Raw genomic sequence first — 15,622 nt, 5'->3', positions numbered from 1 at the left:
ATACTGAGAAGCAAACTACTACTGATCAATCTACAGATGGACAATTTGGAAAGAGGTCTGGATACATCTGTTGTTATAGATGCGTAAGAAGAAATTTCGGAGCAAAGTGATAGTGAATCTAATTCCACCGTGCCGAGTAAAAAGAGGAAGGTGGGTGAAATTACTGATGTCAAAGATTGCGTCGGGGGTTGTCGTTATATGCATCAAATATCCTACCTAAATAAAATGAATGATGAACTAAGCAAGCAGAATAATGAACTTAGAGGGCGCCATAGTTTTCTGAGACTTGGACGTTAGGAAAAAAAGTCATGATCATTTCAATAGCACTTGTTCGAGTGCTGTGTCAAAAGAGCTAGATAAACAAATTTTTGTGCAACCAATAGTAAGCCCGAACATAATTTCAATGGAAATACACTGGATGTAGACAAAAAACAAGTAGCTGAAAAAACGAAAGCCAAAGTTATCGAAATGAATCAAGTGAAAGATGGTACGGTATATATAAAATCTAAAATTACAAAAGATTTTGAAAACGTTAAATTGTGTTAGTAAAGATATCGTAAGTGCTAATCCACGTGAAAAAAATAATCCTCAAATACGGATACCAAATATACAATTGAATATCAGCAAAGAAGAAATCCTGAGTGATGTCATCGTTAGAAATAATTTACCAACAGGTAATATTCCCATAGTGCATACATACATGCAAAAGAACAATAATCAAGCAGCCATAGCACAAGTGTCAGCTGTAGTATACCGTATGATCATGAAGAATCAGTGAATTTTTATAGGCCAATCAAAATTGTAAAGTATATGATGATTCCAATATAGATGCAAAAATTGCCGTGGATATCATCACAGTCATAGAAAGTGTCAATGATCCCAAACCTGTATTACATGCGCTGGTCCCCACAGTGTTTTTAATTGTAATTCTAATGTAAAAAAATGTATAGATTGTGTAAGTGCACATGATTTCTTAACGAAAAAGAGAGAGAGCAATTGAATCTGCAGCGGATGAGTATAGTCAGTGTGAGACCTATAAGACTAGATGGGAGCAGCATGTGACTAATACAAACTGCCCATGGAAACCAGATCAAACCTTCTGAATTTTCATTCCTCAAATACACAATCATTATACTGCAAAGAATGGAACAGTTATATTCTCGTTCTGTTACAGTTTTAAAATAGAATATACAATCTTTTTGTGAAAATTGAAGGTTTCATAAGTATTTAAGAATTGTCCTTTAATGGTATTGAGGAAATAAATAAAGACAAAAATTTCTATAATCCGAATTATTAGTTTTTCGTGCTAATATTAGAAGTATAAAAAAAATTCTATCAAACTGTAAGCACTGACTAATGCCTGTCAGAAGGTACTTGATGTAATAATGTTCCTAACTGATAACATACATTTTATAAATATACCCGAATATGCGGTATATGATAATAAAAAGTAAGATAAACAAAGCGGATGGTGTAGTTATATATGTCAAAAGTTCTCTTCACTTTATGGTAATATCAGAGCAGTATGACCACCTCAAAATTACTACTATACAGTGTGAGTTAAAAAATAAAATTGCACATCAGATATCTGGTCTATACAGGCATCATGATTATAGTACTGGCTATTTCGTAAATCATCTCAGAAAAGTTTATTGGCTCTAATAAAAAAGTATGAAGTCACATGATCATAGGGGATACCGATATAGATCTTATCGATTTATATAGAAGTGCGGAGGAATATTTATATTTTGTATCACAAAATGGGTATTAATCAATGATTAACTCATGCACCCGTCCTTCAACCCAAACAAACTTAGGAACATGTATAGATCACATCTTCTATAAGGGCAATTTAAAAGTTTCTGCTGGGAAATTTGTGGACCCAATTACTGATCATTACCCCAAAATGATTTTATTAACATGACTCAATCTTAGTGTGTGGTGTTTCAAAACACAAATTTACGTATACTGTGCTAAAAGATACTTTAATACACTTCCTGCTCACCTGAAAAACCTTGCCGTGAGTAGGAAATAAAAAAATAAATAAAAATATAAATAAAAGAAAATAAACCATCAAAAAATAAACCGAAAGAACATATCTGCAATATTGTGATATAGTGTACTATGATATGTTGGTGAAATATAATTGCAATCTTGTCAAATGTTTAATGTGGATTTACAAAAGTTATGTGTTTTAATTTATCTTGGAGTGTTAATTTCTGTATCTGTCTGTATATGGTAGTTTTATGGATTTGAGTAATAGGCTGGCCTATATATATATTTTTTTTTCTTTGAAATCGAAAACAAAGACTGTATAATGTGTAAACTGGTAATCAACGCTAGAATGTAAAAGCATACTCTTCTAGTTTCAAGTTCTTAGGACCATCCTATGTAAGGGCATAACATGCCCCCTGTAGGTCCTTCTTGTATATGTATTTGAAATGTATTGAAGGAAAAGTGGTTGATAAATGATAAATAATAAACAACAATAACGTGTCTGCCCTCGTAAGTGGCCACGTGGAATGTCATGCGCTAGACACTTCCTTGCCGATGAGTCCAGTCGGTCATCGCCTCACACCCCGGCAATTCCGGTATAACTGTGTACACGGTCCTGCTGCCCACCGATCGCAATTCCGAGTACCTCGAGACAACGAATGGTCGCTGGTTACTCCGGTTTGACCGAACACGCGGTCATCGAATTTCCGAAGATCAACGCCGCGATATTTTTTACCGAATGAGCTTTTTTTTCCATAATATCAATCCGGTGACGCAGGTACTGTTCGGTTCTCTTTAGTACGGCATCGATCCGTCGCGTGAAACGCGAGAGCTGCATCTTGCGCAATGCGAAGAACGCCCTATAGTCTTGCTGCGTGCTGGATTCTGGTCCAATGCAAGAGTCCCCCTCATCAACCTCAATTAAACTTTACCGTCTCGCATCAACGCTCACTTCACACCCAAGCCTCTTCGCCAAGTGCTGCCGGTTACGCTTAGATCGCTCTATCAGCGGCAAAGTAACGCTAAACGGAAGAGGAACTCCGAAATCGACTTAGGAATAGTGAAATACGTGAATCTACCGGATGAAATTTGTCAGTCGGGGCAGCGGTTTGACTGACGCGGTGTGTAATTAAGAAATCTCTAGTTCTGTATCACTATTGACCCTTGACCCGGGCATTCGAGTCGTCTGGGATACGGGAGACATGTCGTTGAATCTCGACGAAAGATTAGTTACGCGAGGACTGATCTCGAATTTTCAATGGCGATGTTTTGAGACAATTGGAGATGAAATCATGTCCTTTGATATCGAGCTGAAAGCGTCTTGGTCAGCAGTCGCGTTGCGGAAGGGGCTTTGAACTCGATGTAAAAGCAGCCCCGCCGAATAATGCCTTGCACTCGTTTGCATGACCCTTGTTCCGATGGTCTATTCTTGTTTTTGTTTATTGCCGATTGCTCACCGTACCTCCCACCTACGACTCGATCCTTGCCACTTATGCCTCACTGACCGACCCCTCTCATCTTCGCCAGCTATTTGAAGTTCAGGTACCCAGTGCTCTTTCTGTTCTCGCTAGCAAAAGACTTGTATGGGATTGCAATTCTTGGTTTTTTCCTCATTTTAACAATCATGTACGTTTGTGCGATTCATAATTCTAGCCTTACTTCAAAACACATGAAAACTTTCAGAGATAATGCAAATGCGAACGTTCGATAACAATACATTTTATGAGTGTCGGAGGCCCGGCTTCGTCAAATTGTTTTGTTATCTCCTACTAGTTGTCTCCAAGTATGAAAATTCATCGTAATCCTTGGCAGCGAATAGTCATTGATTTCCATTTGTGTAACACATACATTTCCAGTTGTGTAGGCATGCAAGTGTTTTGAAGAAATACATCAACATATTCGATTGAATGTGTATTTATATGTATGTACGTTACATATACACGAAGATGTGTTGAAACAATAGCAAATATTAGGTTTATTTCGCATTTGCATTATCATTAGAATTACATTACCACGTACGTTTGTTGTTACCTCGAACTGAAGGATATAAGAAAATCCCGGGAAATAGATGTCTGCAAATTTTGACGAACCTTAAAATATCGGAGCTGTTTTTATTTACGAATTGTTATAGTTCTAACAAATATTTCATCTGTCAGCGATTAGCTATTGCAGCGTAAGATAGCCCAAGCACGAGATACGAGATGACGCACGTTGACCGTGCGGACTCTGATGCGTCACTGAGCGATTGCCGTTGGATCAATTAGAGTTGACCTGGCCTAGCGCAACCAGCCTTCAAAAAGTGCGATTCGTTGTCGAATCGTGAGAAGTATGCATCGCCATGCCAGTTTGAGTTGTCGACGATGAGAAACGAGGCATGCAGGCCACTTTAAACTGCATCCTCGGAACTACTTAGCATCGCCCTCCCCGTGCCTTATCTCGGAATAAAGATTACACGGCTCTACAAAAAAATGTTGTTCTTCGTCCTAAAGTTTATTTTATGATCTTCTGGTTAATTATGAACAAAAACGAAAAGAAAATATCATTTTTTGGTATAAAGTTTGCTTTTGTAATAGTTATAGTAAAAATACTCATTCACACAGAACTTTGTGTTGGAAAACAAAATGTAAAATTTGAGCCGATTGTTGAAGCGGAAAAAGTGGTAATGCCGCCTCTGCACATTAAGTTGGGGTTGATGAAACAATTTGTGAAAAAGCTGGATCAAACGTCAGAAGCTTTCGAATACTTGCGAAAATTTTTTCCGAAGCTATCAGAAGCGAAGGTTAAAGCTGGGGTTTTTGTTGGTCCGCAAATCAGATAGATTTTCGCCGATGAAAAAGCGAGCTGGAACAGTTTCAAAGTAGTCGTTTCTGGATTTTTGGGAAATAACAAAGCTGAAAACTACAAAAAGCTACTTCGGATATGCCAAAAAATTTTAAGGACATGGGCTGCAGGATGTCATTAAAAGTACATATGCTGCATGCTCATTTAGATAAATTTAAAAACAACATGGGAGCGTATTCAGAAGAGCAAGGAGAACGTTTTCGTCAGGACATTTTGAGCTTTGAACAACTTTATCAAGGCCAATACAATGAAAACATGATGGGAGAGTATATTTGGGGTTTGTTAAGACAAAGTACTTACGAACATAAAAGAAAAAGTAAGAGCGTGCACTTTTAAATTATATTCTATTTTTTTGTTACTTATTTTGATGGTAAAACTTAATTAAAATAATATAAATGTTTACTTAAATGGTTTCATCTTTAATTGATAATTAAAACCACAGATTTTGAAAAATATCGTTTAATCGGTCTCCTAAATACAAAAGCAAACTTTTTCATGAAATATATTTTTTTTTCGTCTAATTACGAACTAAAGAATCGAAATTTAATACTTTAAAGTCTAGGTAAAATTTTGTGTTGACCCGTGTTATAGAACGAGAGTGTTCTTAAATCAGCTTACGAGGTGTATTTCCGAGGATTCAAGACGCTCGGATAAATTTTTTTTTTTTTTCCCCGCTTACTCTGCCGTATGCTTTACCGCGGCATCGTGCGCACCACAAGTCCGCATCTCGTCACACCGTTTCAACGCGGCTTCTCGTCAGTGTAAGTGACCTCCGTGTAAAACTATGATCAAACGGGATACGAGTATGAGCACGGCGTTTCATACTCGATAAGTTAGCAACGAGTTGATAGGTCTTATTGTTAGCAGGCCTACTCATCCGAACACAATAATTCAACTAATTTCTCAATCGTGAATAGAACGTTGTTTCTAAGAAAGCACTACTCGCTCATACCGCAAGGATTGACAGATGACGCGGTGCACATTATCAGATACCCGCTGCCTAATTTGATACTTGATGACAAATTACAGAATGTAAGTTACGAGAGTAAAGTGACGTCGTAAAGAACAAAATTGCGGATTCACGCGAGGGGCATATACACCCGAACTGACTACACCTAGGTTATTTCAGCAAGCTGTGACTGCGAGGCATTGGATCCTCCGGCGCTCTTGAACCTTCCGTGGGCAAAGTATAAAATAACCAAATGTGATCGGATGGTGGGTAACTATTCTACCACCAGACACATTTTCTATTGCCCGAAATGACCGAAATCCGGCAACGCCGCAATCTTGGACTGTGGGATGGCAGCCAAGTTCTCAAAGGGCCTTCAGTGATTCGGTTTGGGCTCTTTGCCCTTTCAGCCTTTTGGCCTTTCGAGAATGGCGGGACACCCCGCTGGGAAGGTTTGAAGTCGTCTCGCAAAGCCCATCGAGAGGGCTCACTGTCTGAATTCGTTCCATCAATTTACAACGGTGCGCTTGCGTGTACCTGCGTGTTAGGTATACGATATACGTATATACACGCTGTGACGACCTTAAGATGGTTTATTAGGCTGTCGCCAAAACGAAAGATACCCAATGATAAAGACTGCAATGGAATTGTCATAAACTGGGTTAATACCCCATGTCAATTTATGCCCAACTATAAGAAACCTAAACCTAACTTGAACCTAAGCTTTGGTTCTGCTACGTTTCTCTAATACTTGGATAATTTATACCTTGGCCCGTTGAGATGATTCACGAAGAGTAATTAAAAGGTCATAAATATGCTAATACGAAAGATTCAATTTATGATAAAAATTGCGATGCCAATCAGTATATTAGTCGCGTTGAAAATAGGTCCAAGAATAACGATTGTAAGATTGATACATAATTCTTTATGTAATACACAACACAAGAGAAATTGCACGACTAACAAAAAGGATAGAACTAACAATTAAATGAAATTAATAATTGACCATTCAAAAATGCGTGAAACAATTTTAAGTCTCAACGGACAATTGTTTCTACTGGATTTTCACTTCCACGCTAAACGAAAAATCGTCAGAACGAAGGTTCTTACCACAAATATCGTCACTTATTTCACTTATATTTGGACTCGTGCACTAAACAGTTTTACTGAGCTCTTCTCATCCTAATTTCGACTTCTGACTCTAACAAGTTACTGATCTCAAGCCCGTCTCGATGCTTAGACTCTCTGATTCTGACCGTTCTCTTTAACACCATACTGACTGTCCACTCATTTATGAAAGTGATGCTAGGTATGATTTTGTCTTTTATTCTTGATATGTGGTTCTCCCAAAAATTCATGGGATCCAGACCAATGAGTAAAATTTTAATCCTAAAACGGCCATTTTGTTATCTTTCTACTCATTCTTCGAATTTCACTCTTAGGCCAAGGGTAGTCGAAAAGTTCTGCCCACTCCGCTCTTCTCAAGAGGCCAATCGAATTTCCATTCTTATCTTTTGTATATATTTTAGAAAGATAGTTTACGATAGCTTATTTTAGTTCGAAAAACGTCCTATTCTAAAGCAGACACCACTTGTTTTATCGCTGCACGTGTGCATAATTTCGTGCCCATTCGAAAATATCGTAAAAAATTTTCGAGCACTGAGATCATCCTAATCTGTTGTTTGATGCTAAACAGATTCCACCAAAAAGTGGATGAGATAATAATAAGCTGCAGAAGGTCGTAAATATTCTAACCGTTCGACTGCGATTTTCACTACAGACACATGCAGAACCTTAGCCTATTAGCATGAAAAAAAATTCACTCGGTTGAAAAGACACGCGATCGGCATTTTCTAAAATATTCATCTGCTATTTTGCTTATTACCTGAAGATGATTTTGAGTATACGAGAAATCCTGTGAAAGTAACTCGGTATTCAATCATACGAATGTAGGGATACCCGAATATCCATTACAAAGTGATGAAAGAAATGGAAATTGACCTGTGAAAGCGAAAAAATACACGGTTATATGACGCAACTTGAATTCATCAAATGAACTAGCTGTGCTGAGATAAGGCATGTCTTTTTCTCACAGCTGCTTATTTCATCCCGCATCACTTGATTAACTCTGCAAAAAAGAATGCTGCTACATCCCCATTCTCCTAGAATCCTTTGGCTCACACACGCTTCACCCATACACACTCATATTATACTGTGGTAGCTTTAATTTAGTACCAATCAGGCATCCTGAACGTATCTGAGATTATCGCTTTGCGGCGTTTTATTTTTTTCTCACTTAATCTATTCAATAATTTTTTATTTCCAACAGGTTGATAACTGACAATGAGTGTACTTGTTTGTTCCGAGTATCTGTATTTTCAAAAGTTCAGCTAGACGATTATCAGGCATTTTCATACGATACTGGTAAGCTGATGAGAGAATATCTCTATAAATGAGAATGTTTGCCTTGTAAAATATCAAATTACCGCAGATAGATCGTACAGTTAGGATGAATCTGCAGTTTAAGATCGCCTGTCACATGGTAAATTCCATGCTTTACCTGAAGCTAGACAAAAAGTAGCGAGCAAAGTTCAAGCAAAACACAGTTAAACGAATACTATGGTATATCGGCATGTAGAAGAAAAACGATACTGCTCTTTTTATTCTTTATCGGTACTCGCCTCAACGTAGGCTAGAGATATAAAGAAAGCAAGAAAGATGGAATGCATCGGTTTTTTCATCACCACCTCGAGGCCATGGAGTTGAATTCAGTGTTACTTTATGCTTGGCTGATCACCCGAGCCATGCTGCTGCTTCGTCAGCCTAGCAATGAGCCTCGTCTCGAACAACGAGTCTTGGGGCACGTCGGGCAACTATCGCAAGAAGGTTCGCTCGTTCGTTCGCTCGTTCGTTCGGTCTGTCATGCGTTGGTAGGCTCACTCTTCCCGATGAGAAAATTGTTTGATTCGACACGTTTAATTTTTTTTCGAATTTCTGAGGCATATTCCGGGTAACGTACGACTATAAAATATAAAATGATGGAAAATATGCTTACCCATCGCAGATAAATGTAAGGAAAACAGCCTTATCTATTAGCTATCCACGTCGACTGGAGTTGAAAATGTGTCATTGTATTCACGATCGCGACACGTCATCGCCGTTCTTGGTGTTAATACTGGCTGCCTCGGTAAGGCGTTCAAAAGTTGTCTAGAAATCTCAAAGTGCTGATCAGCGGCAAGAATTATTTCCTCATATAATTTCCCAAGTTCCGTATGCTACCGGAAAGCCTTTAGCCGTATCACTCGGAGATGAGCTTTTCAAACTACAGCAAGGTATATTTACAGGGGAAAAAATGATAAAGACGGTAAGAATGAGAGGAGACGCCGGAGGGCTTGTTACGACTGTTTACGCGATGCGAGAGGACGGAAGAGGTATGTACATACATAACATCAAAGACTGCAAAAATACAAAAGATGACGGAGATAAGCAAGGTCGCCTTCGGCTGTCATTGTATTTCAAAGTAAGGTACAGTTGTTGCACTCCGCACACCCGCCTATCTATACGTCTACGGTACGCGCGAGGCAAGTTCCTCAAGACGCAACGTCGTTGGCCTGGATTCCCAGCACTGCTTTGGGTGAACCGATCTTATTAAGCCCTAATTAACCATTTAACAAGATATATTTAACTCGTGGTGTATTCGCCACTGGCACGCGAGACGTGTCCACAGTTTTCTGGTTATAAATAACAAAAAAACAAAACTGTCCCGTCAAACGTAACGCGGCATAGAATGACCCGGAGCGTTGGCCAGCCTTATCTCTACTTAATGGAACATTGAACATGCTACAATCATCGCTTATCGGCAAATCCGATAAAGAACCTTATCGCTGACTGCTAATGATAAGACGATGTGACCTGATAAAATTAATCTTTCCTCACCTATGCGTGACGCTACGCATAGGGTACTACGTATACCTGCCGTTGATTCATTTCGGTTCGGAAGAGAAATGTCATGCTTGCATTTGTTTAAATCAAGCGACAACTCGTAGCTAGATTTATCAGGTCTGACGGTACCGCATTCCTGGGGTACTTGTCAGGTATTTTTCTGCAAAGGCCGGGAAATGCCGGAAACCATTGCGTGAACTTTGAAGCTTAGAATTGATTGCGAGAGAAATAACGAAGGAGTGAAAAACGCCAGAGGTGACGCAAGCGTTCGAGGTGAAATTCCTGCTCGGTCGCGACTGCTTCACCCTCTAAGAATCGGGACAATCCAGTTATATTTTTGTCCTTCTCTCAAAGACGGTGGCTCGGACTCACCCCTTGGCCATTGTACCCACGAACGAAGTGGGACAGGTGTGGGTACCTGCTTTACATTAACAATAATACCCATCGGAATCCGTGGACTATCTACGCTGCTTGCGCGTACCTAACCCGCCGAGATACGTCGTGAATTCTTTTGCCCGTTACACAACCGCGGGATTAAAATTTTTCCCCAACAATGAATCAATCGACAAAGTATTGCGAACAGGCTCATCAAAGTGTCTGCTGATTTTCATGGCCATGTCAGTTGATTATCAGAGCATACGCGAATGACACGTTCAGAGTAGCGATAAACAAGTGGTACAATGTCTTCGCATTACCAATGCAACGTCGTCGTCGTTTCGATTGCCTGCGAGTATATTCCTTACCTCTTTCCTCGATTACTTGCGTAGCGACGAGCTGCGCACAGATCAGCACCAGATATATTTCCAAGATCCCGGACTTTTTCATTTTTAACCGCATTCTCGAGACGACCTCTCACAACCGATACATATCACCACTGCACTCCCCACTGTTTCACCAGAGGCTTTCACTTGCCAGCACCAAACACCACAAAGTAGGTATAACGAGGATAACAATGATATCGGTAATTCAGGTATCAGAAGACGCGAAACGCTGCCGATACGCTGGCCGTGTCAGCCACAAAGCGCGAGTCCCGAGCCGGCGGCGTCGCGAAAAGGTCGCAAACCGATTCTCCAAGGGACATTCACTTGCGGCCGAGATGACGTGAACCATCCAGCAGGGCTCCTGCACCCGTGCTCGCTTCTCGTCCTGCGGGTATCCGCGATTTCCTCGGCGTGCAACTTGCCGTTTCTCCCCCCTCACCGAAAGCCGAGAGATCGCATAGCGTTGCGGAGCGGAGTCACCTGTTGCTTTTCCACGTTGGCGCCCGAAGCTAACACGCCGTCGTTGCACTCTCCGGCTCCGGCCACCTGTTACCAGTTTTCCGCCGCTTGTAATCCGTAGAGGACGAGCAAATCAGAACAAACCCGCTGCGGACTCTCTCGATCGGTGCGTCAAAGTATTAACGCTTCAGCGAAACCCGGCTTATGCGCACGATTTCTCAAGCCTCATGCACGCGAGCGAACACTTGTCTGCGTAATCAGGCATGACCTGCATCGTTTCTATCCGTCATCGTAACGATACTCGGATTAAGATTAGTTTCAATCGAATTCACTAGCAGGCCTGGACAGCGCCTCTTGTTCTCTTTATCGCAACACGTACGGCGTTCGATCGTTATTTACCGACAATCGTCCGTAAGATCACGCGGATGGTGAAATGTTGTATTTTATTCGCGGATTTTTATAACTTCCACGGACGAGAGGGACGAGGGAGAGATGAAAAGGAGCGTCCACAAAGCCCTACCACTCCCCACGCGAGACGACTCAAGAATACGCGCTAGTTGTGCATCAAAGAAACAGATTCAGTTTCTTGCCTCGATCGCCAGATGTCGCAAACGTCGAGAGTGGTTGGTAGGGGAAGAACCCTGGTACTACGGGTAAACCGATTCTTTGCCGATTCCATGAATGTTCTAAACCCTGCTAGATATAGGTATAGCCGTGTTTCAGAGGATTCTCAGGACGACCAGAGGGACTAAATCTAACCGATATCCAACCAATCAGTCAAGCCTTCGCGCAAACTATTCGGCGCCCAACATTCGTTTCTCGGTATTCTATCGTTCTGTTTAACGTTTTTAACAAAAATGTAAGCCACGGTCCTGCTCTGCAGATATTTTGGATTCACATGCGAACGAATTATTATATTGATATTGTTGAAAAATAGCGGCGCGGCAATCCCGCACAGTAAAATCCAATGCTACCACAGTTCATAATAAAAATGCAGATGTCCTCATTGGGGGACCTCGACGGAAAGTTTTTTTTATCCCATCTTCGACGCTCTGTGCCTCGCCAGTTCCCACAGAGACTCCAGGATCTGCAGCCGGCGTTCTGTTGAGTTTTTACGAAGGCAAACCAAATGCGCGCTTACCACTCAGCCTCTTGCCTGCAGGGTGCAGGTGGCGGGGGAGAGAAACTGTCTTATACATTATAAGGCTCTGCCACATCACCAATTTCTGCCCTAATTTCCGTGATTATATTACATTGATTGCACCAGTGCCAATCAACCGGCTTGCAATATTCGAATTGAACGTAGATTACGAATTTCATTTGTCGGGTTGCATCGCCCGAGCTTCGCCTTTCAGCACCATGATGGAAATAAAAATCACTTGGCACATTATTGACATTGCTATAATTATTATCATTACTAACATTCCTTCTTTTATCCTATGATTTGAACTTCGACTCGCGCTATCCTGTCGTTTTCAATGTATGAAATTAACGGAGAGCTTTTATCCAGTCGAAATTGTCCGTATTCGAACTGCATTTATATCTGTGCCTAGCGGCAGAGTACTCGGAATACGGTGGAATTCGATAATTGCTTAACGACTACGTGTATCAGTATATCCATTATTTTGGTCATTTTGGAATTTTTCCGACTGAACGCCAAAATTAGGTTCCTATTAGAACAATGCTTTTGCTTTCAACTAAACGTAGGAGAAAAAAATAAAAAATAAAGTAATACATTCAATCTTGAAACTATCTTATATTTCACAAAACCATAGTTTATACGGTTCAATTTATTATTATTATTTACGGAATACTTGCCCTCATCCCAATTATTTTTATTCTTACGTTTAGTTGGAAGTATAAGCATTGTTCTCAAGCAAATAATTTATTTTTTCAGTTCGTTTTAGTTTATGAAGAGAAAAAAAAAAAAAAAAAAACACTCAAAAAACATTGAAAATTTTAATGCGTTTTACATTCAAAGTTTTAATCACCTGGTGGCACTTACAATTAGTAATATCATCCAAAAATATTCACATCTAGAGGATATTTTTTTTCTGTCATGTGAACATATTTTTGTCGTTTAACCAAAAAAAAAAAAAATCCACAACACCAAAAAACCGATACCTTACTTGCATGTAAGTATATTTTAAAAGTGGAACGTGCTTCTCTTATCCTGCATCTTTCGAATGGTAATATCTTGACAGCAAAAAGTGATGATATAGGCAAACTTATTACTCGACATGAACGATGAGTTAGCTACGGAACCAACGAGTCACTCAATTATCTCAAAGCTGGGTTTTGAATTATTTTTCGGGTTCTTAATTCCGTTGAGCAAAATTAAAAAGTAAGTTTTGAAATATTTTACTGACACAGATATTCTGATGCATCGGTCTTCGTAACTATGCTGATAAACCCGAGAATTTCAAAGATAAACCAATATAATTTGTTTTTTGAATTTGCAAGTGTTATTCATAATTGGGAAATAATGTAACGTGTATAGATTAAAGATGTATTTTTTGACGAGTACAAGTCGTGATTTCAATACCGAAATGCGTATATTTAGCAGCTAACTGATACTCAAATCACCTTCTAGAATCGTTGATGTTTGTTAACTCACTTTATCATAAAAAATATATGATAAATATATATATAAAATAATATATATATATATATATATATATATATATATATATATAAATAAAATATATATATTTATCATATATTTTTTATGATAAAGTGAGTTAACAAACATCAACGATTCTAGAAGGTGATTTGAGTATCATATATATATGTAAAGAAATAGGTCGCGCATTATGAAAACCAACATGTCGTAGTTCAAAGATAATTTCCGTGGTTTCTTGTGGATGATCATGAAAATTGATATTTTACTCAACATCCCGAGGTTTTTTTCAGGATAAAATTCTTACTCTCCATTTTTTTTATACCTCGCACAAGAGGTACACATGTGAATGTTAATTCAAAGACGGCTAGTTTTTGGGCCTAGTCGATTACGTTGGTAACGCAAAATCAGCCCGTGGCGGGCGGCCGACAGTGGCACTGCAGGCCGAATCTGCGTTACCAACGTACTCGACTAGGACAAAAACTAGCCGTCTCTCAATTAATGTTCACTCGTGTACTTTAAAGTTACAAGAGGAATGGCATTATTTCAATCATTCGAAAAATTGATGCCATAGTTCTGACGAAACAGGAGCCCGAAAAAATGAGAATGGCTGTTTGTGATATCAATTATTAATGCATAAAATTAGAGTTAAATTGGTGGGGATAGGGTATAAGCATATTCCAAGAATTCGACGAATCACTCAGATCTAAGAATGATATGAATTTGCCTAGTAGGAATTTGGATGAGCATTGAGTATTGAAAACATCAATTTAGTTGCAAGCCTGTTACGTAAGTAACGTAAATAATATCATTTATTTTTGAAGAGGAATCACAGAATCAAAGTGATTTATATACCCAATTTCCATTCTATGACAATGAAAAATTGTTACCAACGAAGGCGTCTGAGTTTGAATAAGGTATTATTTTTTCGACGGTTGGATTAGTGAAATGAAGTATTCGCTTGGTATTTTCAAAATTTTACCTTGTAGTTATAAATTTTACCAACGTTGATGTTATGGAGAATATATTGCCGATCTACATAAATTCGCTGTACAAATAATGGTTGGTAAGAAAGTTACGAACCTTCTCGTGTAAAATAATCTCCATCCGCTTCGACTGCGTCAACACATGTACCGTAAGCTATATCCGTAGCCGGGATCCGCGTTTATATGGAACGGATAGGACTTCGTCAAATCGAGAAGCGTAGGCGAATGAGTACACGTGTGGCATAATATTATATCAAGCCGAACGAATAAATGTAATTTTTCCCTGATCCCTGTCGATTTTTTTGCTCTTCTATGTATATTAATTACCTATCGAAAGGATCAATCGCGGAACTTCGACATTTTTTTTAAACAAAGTGTTTCTAAAACTGTCACTAAAGTTTTCTAATTTCTCATGAAAGTTTCTATTCTAATTTTCAAAAAAACCTTCTCGACCGTAAAGAACAGTATTTACAGAAAATCTGCGCGGATCATTTGTAACACAAAAGTGCCTCAATCTATTTTGTTCAAGGGGAGGTTAAACATTAAATAACACCCAACTTTTCAAGTACATGATGCCTCAATAGGGGAGGGTAAATTTATTTCTAGAGCAGTTTTTTGCGAGGAATATGATCGTGATAAAATGAAAATTATAATGCAAAATTTAGCTCCTTTTGAATTTTTTTTACTTGGCTAAATCAGAGTCTCGTAAAATCTATCAGCAAAAATTCGAACAACCTAATTTGACATGCGGCGAAAAATGTATTATTTGAAGAATCGATTTTTACTAGCTTTGCAATATATTTTTCTTGCTTTGCTGTAAAATTTTTCTAACGATTATTATTAATTCCATCATGGCATTTATCAAAGAATAACAAATTCTAAGAAACTAATTGCAATTTTTTTTAGAAAATTACAATTTCTTCATCGCACAAACATTCCAACACTTTATATAAGAGGAATAGTACCGTTGAACAAGTTGTATCAGAATAATACTTATGGCCGTCTAATTACTTACGAATGTTATACCAATACTTTGAGAAAAATTTAATTATGCAATAAAAGTTGCGTA

The 15,622-nt window shown here is 38.9% G+C and overlaps 1 protein-coding gene across 2 annotated transcripts in view; it reads right to left on the bottom strand.

Moving 5' to 3' along the window:
* Positions 1-11,486, bottom strand: part of Egfr (epidermal growth factor receptor) — an 87,535-nt gene extending 76,049 nt beyond the window's left edge. Inside the window, exon 1 of one of the 2 annotated variants that reach the window (XM_046613201.2) lies at positions 10,471-11,486. In XM_046613201.2, the coding sequence (XP_046469157.1) occupies positions 10,471-10,564 (94 nt within the window). In that variant the 5' untranslated portion in view covers positions 10,565-11,486. The remainder of the gene's footprint in view (positions 1-10,470) is intronic. The other variant, XM_069133793.1, reaches the window with a different exon arrangement.
* Between the last annotated feature and the right edge of the window lie 4,136 nt (positions 11,487-15,622).

This window comes from Neodiprion pinetum, chromosome 2, assembly GCF_021155775.2.
Source record: "Neodiprion pinetum isolate iyNeoPine1 chromosome 2, iyNeoPine1.2, whole genome shotgun sequence".
Classification (NCBI taxonomy): Eukaryota; Metazoa; Arthropoda; class Insecta; order Hymenoptera; family Diprionidae; genus Neodiprion; species Neodiprion pinetum.
This window is presented reverse-complemented; position numbering and strand designations above follow the sequence as displayed.